The following is a 12631-nucleotide window of genomic DNA, read 5'->3' as shown; positions in this document are numbered from 1 at the left end:
AACAAAACTGAAACTAAACCACACGTTGTTGGCAAGTTCTTATACTTTATATGACACACACAGCAAAATATCCCCATGTTTTAAGCAGTGTGAACAGACACGCCAAGAAAAAAAACAAGAAAATTATTTCAAGTTAAGAAAAAAGGAAATGTCAATTAGTGAGCTTTTTCCAGTCTACGTGGAAAGCTAAGCTACCTTGTTGTAGCTTCATATCGATCCTCTCCAACCAGAAAACAAATAAGTATATTATTGAAAAACTATTTCTATAACAAGGTTTTAAATGTATTTAGTCCATATAGCCTGAAGCCTAATGTTTTGTTTATTCCTATTTGTTTGTTTGTGTTTAGTGCCTACAGCCATGCAAAGAACTGTGGGAAACCAGGAAGGTTCTTTCTCCAAAGTCCTGTGAGGTAAGACGGAAACAGAGCGCTGTGTGTGTGTGTGTGTGTGTGTGTGTGTGTGTGTGTATGTGTATGTGTGTGTGTGTCACACCCTTGGTGGCTGTGTCAGTCCTGCACAAGAAACTTGATTTTGTTGGCACCATGAAGCTGTTTTCTGACTCTGTATGCCATAAATGAGCATTCCTGTGTGTGTTTATGCAAGCTTATGTGTGTTATGAATAACATGTTTGTGAGCTTTCGAATGTATACACGAGAGTTATGTGTGTATATTGTGTGTGTGACCCTAAATGATTATTTGTAAAGCCAGTCGCTGTGTTCTTCAGATTACTTTTTCATCACAATAGCTGAAGCATGTTACTGGCTGGATGGCTGACTGGCTGACTGGTTGGGAACACAGGGTAATTCAGAGCTATTAGCTAAAGCCTGTGTTTACATTTTGATGATCTGCAGCCATGTGCACACGCACAGTAATACACACATGCACCCCCTTCAGAGCAGGCTGCCTTCAAAGAGTCAGTAGGAGTTTACCAAAGAAAACACTTTCACCTCTGCTCTGTGTTTTTCTGCCCTCACATGTGTGTTTATACATTACGTATTATTTCCGTTGTGTGTCAACTATAATAATAACAATTACCCCCTGTTCTTTTTTCTCAGAAGCAGACAGAGTGTGTGACGAGCAGGGAGTTTCTGACCTCTCTGAGGTCGTCTCGTCAGGGGGACTGCCCTCCGCCTCAGCGAGCCACCGGATTCGCCGCAGCTTGCGTGGAGAGCTGCTCATCAGACCAGCATTGTCCCTCCCCCAGGAAATGCTGCCCTAATGGCTGCGGACACACTTGCCAAGCCCCAGCCAATCTATATAAAGGTAAATGCAGGTTGGGACTTTCTGTTTGTTACATATTGTGGGCATTATTTTTTATAAGTGGCTGCTACACTGATAGAAAATGTAACTCTGTAGATAAGTTTGTAGACTGGAACATCTTGTTGCGCCACAATACTTAATTCAGAATGTTTTTGACACATATTTTAAAATCCTATTGTTTGGATATTGCACTAGTCCATATTACACTTTTTGATAAAAACTGAATTAAATTGTGCAGCCCTACTGCTGATATTATTTCATTGGTTACCTGTGTGTGTTTTCTGTAACACTGAACATGCTTTTAGTTGTTTCTTTGTGGAGCATGCACTTCACTTCACAACATCTAGCTCTTGTTCCTATGGTGTTTAAATGTACTTATTGTGAGTTGCGTTGGTCAAAGTGTCTGCCAAATGAATGAAATGTAATTTAATGTAATAAAGATCCTTAAATACTGCCTGCTTGACTGCAACTGAAGTCCCAGACGGCCCCGTCGTGGTTAAAAGCTCCAGCTTAAGTCTGTGTGGAGCAAGACAGAAATACAAACTGCCTCAGACGCCTCTGTGGTGAAGATTGGGCAGCCATAATAATTAAACACAAGGAAATATTGTTTGAGTGATGTATATGTTGTGACAATTTCTTTCTGATGTGGAAACTTTAAACCACTGATTAAGTCATTTTTAGTGAGTGCCTGTCAATAACAATCACTGCCTGATCACTGAGAATAATACTTTTTTTTAATTTATAAATGTTTTTTTGATTTACTCATCAATTCTAAAAGTCTGTATACCATGCGCTCTTTAATAATTAGATATTATGGCCTTTGAGACATCCTGTCACACTTTATATGTCCCAAAAAAAATTTCTCAATGGTCCTTTGGAAACACCATAATGTTGCCTTGCCTGTGTTTACTAAAAAAACTTAAAGATTTTTTAATGTTTTGTATATATTCCTCTATTTGTTTATCACAGTTTTGCCCTCAAATCCCCTGCTGAACACATCACACTTTCATGCGACCTTACATATTTACATTAATCATCATGTGACTACTTACTTGTCCATACTGATCATGTGATAGGTTTGAGCTGGGCCTGATGAAAGTCTGAAGGCATGTCTTCAACTGCTACTGTGACAAAATTATCCTCTAGATCCTCAGATTTCCACAACAACTATAATCTCGTGGGCTCTCCCATGTGAAGAGCACCAGAGGGACTCCTCTTTCACACTCAAGCAGCCCTCCGTGCAAACTGTTATGTGACTGCCTTTTAAAAATTAATAATAATGATTTCCTTGCAGGTGTTCCTCTTAAGCCTCGCAGAGAGATGAGCTTCGTGGAGGATTCAGAGGGTCACATGAAGGTGGTGTGGGTGTCAAAGTTCAATGTCAGTGTGGAGCCGGTCGTCTACATGCTCCAGTCCCGCTGGAACGTTGGGATTCATCCCAGTGAAGACCATGCCTCTCAATGGACCACTGTTGCCATGGTAACTACAGTAACCAACAGCCTCTCACCGGGATTAGAATTAACTTTTTAGTCATCTTTTCAAATTTAGGGAGATGCAGTATAATTTTGTTCATTTCACCCTCTCTACCTTATTTGGGCATATCAGCTGTGGAGATGTTGATGTAGGGAGCTGATAACTCGACACAAACCCCATGTAACAACATGACGCATAGTTGACGCTATAAAACTGGTTCCCTGTGCCTTTAACAGTGGAACAGCGCCACAAAGTTTGTAACATATCTTTAACTCATAACTCTCAATTTGCCTCGAATGATGAAACTTCTCAGCTATGGAGATGGATGTTAGACTCTGTTTCCACCTCATCAGTCTGCTGCCTTGCTGTCTAAACCTCTCTGCCCCAGCCAGTCTCCCATTCTGCCAGGGTAAACCGTACGTCTGTGTGTGCCTATGAGTGAGTGTGTGTGTGTGCACTGTACGTTCATGTGTGTGTGTCTGTGTGAGGTTAGGTAAATAAGCAGAGCTTAAATAGGAACCACAGGCAGCCACAGTCGTTCCACCGGCTGACTCTGAATGACTGAACGCTCATTATAGACTTAAATAGATGGCAGCTCGTGTGTGTGTGTGTGTGTGTGTGTGTGTGTGTGTGTGTGAGAGAGTAGATTTTAAGCAGTTGATTACATTTGCACTGTCAGGGAGACAAAACATGTGAATCTTTAGCAATTTTAACCATAATTTAAGCAAATCGGTTAATTTCCCTATTATCAGATGGAATTCCAATCCGCCTGTGTTCATCTGACTTTCCACCTCATTAACTTGTGAAACTTATACGATTGAAAGTACACAGGGCTCTGTCGTGTTTTTGAAAGAAGATATAATATGGATTTGTGAGAGATGACGGAACATTTGTAACCCAAAGTGGGCTTCACTGTTTCTAGTGATAATCAAGAAAATCTTCTAGGACCTGGAAGAATGTTAAATGAATACATTTTAACATGTAAAGAGTTACTTTACTCCAGGTTGAAAAGAGACACTTGTCATAATAACACAGAATAACACATATATGTTATAATGACATTCATCATAGAAAAAAATTCAGGTTGAATTTCTCAATTTTTTTAATTCAATTTGATTTAAAAAAAAAATTGAATTAATGTATACAGTGTAAAGAATATTGGGGGGAAAATTGGGCCTCCACATGCTTAAAAAATTGAACTATATGCATTTTTACAACCTGTACACTGTGAAAACAGCATGCATATTTAGTTTTCAGTGAATATTTATCACACAATTGTTAGTCTCAGCAAAATCAATCATGGCTTCCTAGCTGGGCTGAGGAGAGCGGAATTTAATGTTTTCAAGTTTTGTTTTTGTTACTTTTGCTAATGGAAACTAGGAACCTGTGATCTGTTCACTTCATTTGCACTTCTTTTTTTCTTTGTTTTATTTTTTGTAACCGCACCGCTCCGCGCTGCACCGCACTGAAAAGTTCACATTTTGATGATAATGCCTGTTTCTACAGGTTCTTTCAGAGGGTTAAAGAACCAGTTTGAAGCCTTTAGGAGGATTTAGTCTCAGAAATGGAATATAACTTTTGTTTTAGATGTCACTAAATCTGACACACTTGTCCTTTTAAATTGACCATGAATCAAATATAATTGTATCTGTTGGACAAAGAAAAGTAATGAGACTGAAAATGTCAGTTATATGTGATGTGTTTATATTTTTAGACACTTTCTGAAGATGTGCTTCTGTCAGATTTGAGACCCCAGCGCTGGTACCAGTTCAGAGTAGCAGCCATCAACAGCCAAGGCAGCAGAGGCTTCAACACACCCAGCAAGCACTACATCTCCAGTAAAGGTAACACACTCTCAACACATGCACTCATTTTTTTAGAGGGCTGTTAGGAGTGTCCCACAGAGAGTGATGATTCCTCCAGCGTGTTTCTGTAAACTATCTGCTGAATTCTGATATTCTGTCATGAGACGCTGAGCAAAACACAGATTCCTGTGCTCCATTTGTGTCATTTTATGAGAGATATTACACCTCTCTGAGGACAAGTCAGAAACTCAGGAACCTTTTTCCCGTTTTCGCCTTCCCTGTTCTTTCTCTCTCTTTCACTCAGAGTTGATGGATCAGGTACACACAGCGGGAAAACTACCAAGCAGTCCATAAAACACAGACAGGAAACAAAAAATACACAACTGCACATGCACATATTCACACATACATATATGGTACACATTCTGTTGGTTTCATGCCAAATCCCTGTTGTGGGTCAGTGAGACAGAGTGAAAGTGAGTCACACACACACACACACACACACACACTGACTGTAGGAGGTCCTAGCTCTAATGCTTAGCAGACTTAGGTCATATTGGTGTTGCGCCAGGATTGGCTAGTGATATGAATCCCCTGCCAGGATTGGATAGAGCATGTTTGTATGTGAATAATGACTTCAGGTTGGACCGAGCTTTGGAAAAAGGTCCTTTATCAGTTGAGCACTTATGGGGAGATTATGAAGAGGTGTCTGAGATAGCATTTTCCACTGTCTTCAACAAAACACAAAATAGTGAAATTCCTCATGAAAAAGAGAATGTACAACCTGTGCCACGATATACTGAAACTTCTCTGGCAGCTCCTGGTGGCCATCAACGTATTAAAGGAATAGTTATTAGGAAATCTGGGAAATTCTCTTATTAGATTTCTTGCTGAGAGTTAGATGAGAGGATTCTCATGTCAGTCCATTATTTATAGAGATGGAATTATACTTCTCCAGGCTGCATGTTAGCCAATATGTGTGTTTTTTTTTCTTTTTTGTGGATTTAGGATATGTCCATTTGGAAAGATGTTTAGCAAACCAAAATGTAAAGAAAAAGAAATCCTAATATGGAAATCAATTTCAACCCAGTGACAGTGCACACAAACCACCACTGTACATCATTCAAACAAACAAGTAATTCAATTTATAAACGTTAATTTGGGGTTAGCTCAGATAAGAGCAACTTAAAAAGGGTATACGTTTTCCTGTGCTCTACTAGAAGATCACTTATATCCATAACTTTACTATGCTGACATGCAAACAGAGAACAGGCAAGGATTCTGTGTGGTGGTTCTGCACTACATGTCATTAGCCCTCTTTACACAGCCTGTTTAAGGCAGGAATGTTGCATCATTATTTTGCATCACCTTTCTGTATAAAAGGTATGAACCAGTATTAAACTCACAATGAAAGTAGAAATTGTAGCTGAATGTACGCCTGTGTAAAAGGAGCACTCAACGTAGTGGGACATACACACTAGACACCACACTGTTTTGCAACACATCATGCCTCTTTTATTTCGAAATGCCAGTATGCTATCTAAAGTCATAGACAACCTAAAATCATACAATGGGCCAGTGTTATGTTGTTCGGTTCAGTGTAAAAAAAAAAGCTAACCGGTGAAATGGCGAATCTTCTCTCTTTGTGAACGGCCCATTGAGAGCTTAAGGTTACCCATGATAATTATAATGCCTTTCCCTGTGTAGGTTCACAATGACATTTACATGTGTATCTCCACAGAAGCATAATTCCAGGTTAAGGAGCCAGTGAAAACTAAAATTTGTTTTTTTTACAGTGGATTATGTGGGTTATTTCTTTCGCTGGGAGACGTTACTTCCTGAATTTTCCGCTGGCTGCTTACTTTTGTATGGACTGAGCTTTAGACATGCTGGTTGGCAGAGCCAGGCTATTTGTTTCCCCCCTGTTTTTAATCTTTATGGTAAGCTAAGCTAACGGGCTGCTGACTATACAATAGAGAAAATGAGAGTGGTAACGATATAACTCTCTGCAAGAAAGCAAATCAACTTATATCCCAAAATATTGAATTATTCCTAAAAGACACATGTGTCTGTGCAGTCTTTTTTGTATGTATGTATTTTGAGGGCCGGGGTTAAAGGTTAGAGATACACACTGTGAAGGAGTCAGAGTCTTGTGTTTCCAGTTCATTAGTCTGTTTAGTCAAGGGCAGGAGGTCAGGGATCACAAATCAGGAAGCTGGCAGATGTCAGGATGGTTGGAGTTCCTCCACTGTGACCTGATGCTAACCAGGCAGAGAATCTGAATTTGAAAATCTCTTTCCTGTTCATTCAGATATTAGCATTGCAGTGTTCCTGCCAGTTGCAATTATGATGGAATGTCTGGTTCAGAAAACTCATCTTGATGTTTTCATTTCATGAAACAATGACTGAAATCTGCTGATCGAGAAAGACACACACAGTGAAAATGGCCTCAGTGTGTTTGAGTTCTGATCTACAAATCTCTGCTGGCACTGAGAAACACCCTGCTTATTCCAAAGAAAAACCACACATGCACACACAAACATGCCAGGTTGTGCAGCCCTAATAGGCTGCCCTAACTTTGATCTCTGCATCTGTGTCAGCCAAGCACAACCGGGGGTCTGTGGGAGGCCTGCCATGGGGGATGTAGTTCTAATCAGATACATTTTGTAGTTTAAATCCAATACAGGAATAGGGTTTGAGTTTCTAATGAGATACAGAGGCAGTGTTGAAAGAGCAGCAGCCCCAGGATTTAATCTTGGAGGCAAACAGTGACTAGTGGTGGTCGCCTTTGGTCTATGTTGCGGTAGCTACTGAAAAGGATGGCTTCAGGCTTCTCCAGTATTGCTCACCTTTGATGCTGTAAATCTAATTGGCTTTGTAGACTTGAATGAGACTAAAAGGAAACGTGCCTTCCCCCCCCAGAATGGCTTCTTCTATTTTGCTCCGCTTCAGCACATTAAACATTGGTGACCAGCCTCTGCTTTGTGGGAATCAAGATCTAAACACCAGTTAGTCTTCACTAAATAGATTTAATACTTCCCTTTCACTATGACAGTAGATGATCAATAACAAATGGTTTGGTATTAGTCATTAGAAACCAATCTCAGTCTGATGACGACTTTACCTCTGAGGGCAACAGCCAATATTTCAAAGGTTTCGGCGGATATCCAGATAATGGATAACGGATGTCCGGGTCAAGTCTTGGAAATGGCATTGGGAGACTATGTCTATGACTCAGTTGTTTCACGAGTAGCCAGGATGGATATATGAATGTAGATGAATCATAGACTGTATAAAAGATGTAAACGTAGTCAACATTACGTCACCAATTTTTTTTATCTTGAAGCCTTGAGTTTGACATTTTTGTCATCGCCATCTTGGCTTTTTGGAGCCATTCTGAGGAGCGATACCAAGTTATCTGCTAAGGCTGGCACATGTATCGCATCTGTAATTCAAAATAAACAGCTGCCACCTTCGAGTGTCTTTTAGTACAACCAAACATTGAACAACACATTTTTAGGCAACCACAATTTTACAATTAGCTTTATTTAGCATACCCTGCCTTATCTTATGCTTTACACTAAATGGGACCATAATTAAAAAAAACGAATATCATGCTGTATTGAATAAAACTTGAAAGTAGTGATTGAGACAACAAACTCCTTTGGAGATGTTTACTGAGGTAATAAATTCAAGAAGAAGTAATATCATTTTCTCATTTTCTCTGACCATCTCTCTCTGCAGACCCCTCAACTCCAGACCCTCCAATAAATGTCAGAGTGAGCAACCAGACTGTCGACTGGAATGGCGTACAACCAGGCACCCAGCTTGCAGAAAGGTATCTCCATAGATCAAATATTAGATTGATGAATGTACATGCTATTGGCCTTGCTGGGTTCAATGCTATGCATCCTTTCAGGACTGCATGCTGCCATTGAAGGCAATCAGTCATTAAATGTGGTCAAGTGAGTAGTCACTGCCTGTCTGATGGCTTAGTTGCACGCAAATTACAGTTCTTCCATGACCTTCTTCCAATCATAAATTACAGCGTCTTCTCTATTTGCGTGTTGTAATGCTTAACAAGGTCATAAAAGGTTCAAACTATGTCTTGAAGCAGCAGCAATATTCCAATAAAACACTCAAGAGGTGACGACTTAAATTGTAGCCTCTGCTCAAACTGTCTGACTGCACATACAGAGAATAAATTAAAGAAATTAAATGCAACATTGAAAGCAGTTTACAAACAAGTGTTGCATATTTTACTGCCACTCACTGTATCTTGTTCCAAAACATGTACTCATATACTTGACTTATAAGGAAGTGCCCTTCTTTCTACTTTATCACCATAATTATGTTTACATCCACGTTGTGATGTTGTTTGACTTTTTGTTTTCTCTCCTCAGGTTGAGGGGAAGTGGGGTCACAGTGGCTGTCTTATTAAGCTGGGAGCCCCCCAGAGAGGGAGACCTGCCAGTGCACAACTACAGAGTGACTTGGATGTCTCGACATGCACACACAGCGCACAAAAACACACACACACTGCGTGCACACACGCAAACGGTGCACAATAATATGCACACACATCCTGTACACTCACACACACTAGAGCAGGGAAGAAAGGAGAGCAGCAGAGTGACTCAAGGGGTAAGGAAACATTTTTATAACATTAATGAGTGAACAAATACAGTGATTCACTACATTTATATGCACACAATGATCCAAATGCTGCCCTTAACATATACTGTATAAAACTGTAAGTGGGATTCTGACAGGGAACATGTGTCATTTGTCATTGATTGAAATTGTTATCCGATTTCATTATTTATTACCTATTGCATGCATCTTTTGCACATCAGCAATGCACACACAACTGAATTGTAATTTGGTCTTTGCACTTTGTTGAAATTATTACACACATGCTCACTCACAAATTTGTACTTCTATACTTCTGGGGACCCTGCAAACCAACGCCACCCGTTAAACAAATTTGAACAGTTCAACACTAAACACAATTTTTTCACTTCCTTCCTACGTGCCAGATTAGAAGATACATTCCACTCTTATTTTTATAATAAATACTGTATGAAGCTACAGCCAGGAAACAATTAGCTTATCTTAAAAACTGCAAGCAGGTGGAAACTTGCTTGGTTGTGCCCAAACGTAAGAAATGTTGCCTACCAGCTCCTCTAAAGCAAACCAAAGAGTTATCTCAATTGTAAATCATAAGGGGTTATGTGCAGGACAGTTTCTTGACCAGGAGCAGAAAAGCAAATGATATTTAGCAAAACGTTGAACTGTTTCTTAAACCCTAAAACCAATTTTTAAGCCTAAAACAGCCCTTTGAAGTGAGCACCGTGCATCGGATGTCTCGACTTTTGAAAAAAACTTGAGCTTTACAGGTGCTGTACAAGACATTCAGATTATATTAATCTATGGCTCAGAGTCTGAGTCTGGATTGCCTCCATATGGCTCTCTTTCTCATTCCCAACTCATCACATACTGATGCCAGGCAGGACCCTTTGGTCTTTTTAATGCACTGGGCACTCACATGCACACAGGGATGGATGGTAATGCCGTCTACAGTACCTCCAAATTCAAATTAGAAAGAATGAATTAAGAAGGAGAATGTACACAAACACCACATACACAAGACCCTCCCAGCACCCAAGCAATTTTACAAGGTCTGTAAACCCACACACACACACACACACACAGAAATATGAGATTACTGCAGCGCTCAAAAAGAACAGGTTCGTTAAACAGCTACTGTATGGAGGTGGTTGTGCAAACTAGAAAAACTAATTTAATATGATCAAAGGAAAATGTATGTTGCTTATATTTGAGATACTGCATCCCTCAAGTAAATAGGAAACCAAGAAATACCACTCCTTTATAATCATACCTCAAATTAAACAATGTCCTGCTGAGCCACCTGTGGCCAATAAAAAATCCTACAAATGTAGAGGCATAGAACTATTCAGACATATCAATTGAGCCTGTAGATTTATATAATGGGCATGAGTAAGGTACATAATTGTTTGCATATTCAAAGCGTACACACCATGAGAGTTGATTAAACTTCTTCGACAGTTCAGCTATATCCAAATATCCAAATCACAGGAGGCACAATAATTGTTAAAGGCAAAATATGTGTCAAAATTTCATCGTGAATATAGTATTGTTGGTGCTGCAAGATGTCCCTGCTTACAAATCGTATTCTTCAGACTTAACAAAAGTCTTTCTTTGGGACATATCCTCGCAAAAATATCACACCGTTATACTTTGAATACATTTTTCAATGAGAGTAATGGTGCAAAAATAATAATTCCCTCTAATATTGCAACTTTAATATGAGTCAAAATAATCATATGTTTTCCAAATCATGCAATCCTAGTTACATACATTTTACATGTGCACTACTTTAAATTTTGTTTTGACGCATTCACCGTGAAATCACTGTTTGGCACGCTTTCCATTTTATGTTTGCAGACATGTTGTGCACATGTTTCTTGTGGATCTGAAAATGCAATATTGTCCTTAGACAGACATACCATTATCTTCATGCGACATAACTTTGTTAAAGTGCTATGACAACATGGATGTCTAGCTTCACAGCGGTGAAGTAAAATGACAACTTAGCCATGTAGATTGACTGACAACAGGGAAAAAAGTGGATTCTGCTGCATTTGGATAACATGTTTAACTCCAGTCAAAGCATCTGGGAATGGACTGACAGCATGGCAGTCATTACAGCACGAGAGCATTAGTGAGTGTTCAGTTAACTTTTAAGTGAAGCATGAGATCTGTAAAATGGTAGACTTATATGACTTGATGAGTTTTTACTACTGCAGCTGCCAGCACAATATAGAAATAATCAATACAAACATTAGAGCAGAAGAATGATGACAAGTTGGTTTTTCAGATAAATAAAGTGAATTGTGCTGCGTCCTTGTTGCTCTGTTCAAAGAGTAACTTCTGAAGAATTACAACAGGTTTCCTGCTGTATTTTTTAAATTATATTTAATGCAACAATAACAGTCAAGAGGGTGGATTTTTTCTATTATGATTATAGGCGTGATGGTGATATAATATGTTCACAATGCAACTAAGGCCAGTCAGCAGCACCAAAATACCCATAATCACAGTAAACAACACGGATATTACAGCTTTGACGCAACAGTTATGATTGCCTGTGTAGTGACTGAACACTCTTTTTAAAGGATCCTTCTGCGTTGGACCCATTTAAATGTTCGACTTTAATGTGAGCGCTCACTTCAAGAGAAGAGACAAAAGAATTAAAAACATAAACATCAAAGTTTGGAGGTTTTAATGCCAGAGCACTCATATGGACATAACTATCCTAAGTAGTGATGGCGATCCCAGACTGAGCCTGTTGGAGCCATTTATCTCTAGTCTGGTCCTCTGTTCTGCTTGGTTGGGAGGCCTGGAATTTAAATGAGGCCCCCTAACTAGTGTTTCATACTTGCAGCTGCATCTAGACACACACACACACAGACGGCGGCATCCCAACAGGTAGGCAGGGAACAGAATAACATTATTTTGCAGTGTAAAATCCTCTTTCACATTAGAGAAAGCATTGGTATTTTATTGCTCACCATTAGCACATGATGATACTTTCCCAAGATGGGTATAAAACATATATCATGTCAGCCAGGAATGTATGCAGGACTGGAGGGATTTAGCATTAAAACTGAAGTAAAAAGGAGAAATTGGAGGAAGTATTCAAACATGGAAAAACCTCTGCTGAATCAGTGCTTTTAAATATACATCAGCCTTTTACATATAATGTTCACTGACATTATGCACCAAAATAGAAATCCAGGCTTTTCCCGCTCACTCTGTGTAACACACACACACACACACACACACACACACACACACACACACACACACACACACACGTACAGCTGTACAGGCCATATGTTTTGTCTATCTTGAGTGTAATGGAAATACTTCAACCCCATTTTGTCTGCAGGTCACCAAGAAACTGCTTTTAACTTACTTTTGTCTCATTCTGTTTTAAGTGTAGGCACATACAGAACCACACACACACACACACACACACACACACA

General features: G+C 39.5%; 1 protein-coding gene across 1 annotated transcript in view; it reads left to right on the top strand.

Moving 5' to 3' along the window:
• Positions 1-12631, top strand: part of anos1b (anosmin 1b) — a 49514-nt gene that overhangs the window by 29266 nt on the left and 7617 nt on the right. Inside the window, exons 3-8 of the mRNA XM_059340471.1 lie at positions 348-410; positions 1056-1263; positions 2555-2739; positions 4448-4577; positions 8283-8376; positions 8942-9182. Coding sequence (XP_059196454.1) covers positions 348-410; positions 1056-1263; positions 2555-2739; positions 4448-4577; positions 8283-8376; positions 8942-9182 — 921 coding nt within the window. The remainder of the gene's footprint in view (positions 1-347; positions 411-1055; positions 1264-2554; positions 2740-4447; positions 4578-8282; positions 8377-8941; positions 9183-12631) is intronic.

The sequence above is a fragment of the Centropristis striata genome, chromosome 9, assembly GCF_030273125.1.
Source record: "Centropristis striata isolate RG_2023a ecotype Rhode Island chromosome 9, C.striata_1.0, whole genome shotgun sequence".
NCBI classification, from domain to species: Eukaryota; Metazoa; Chordata; class Actinopteri; order Perciformes; family Serranidae; genus Centropristis; species Centropristis striata.
The sequence above is the reverse complement of the archived record's forward strand: the minus strand, read 5'-3'. Positions and strand labels throughout refer to the sequence as shown.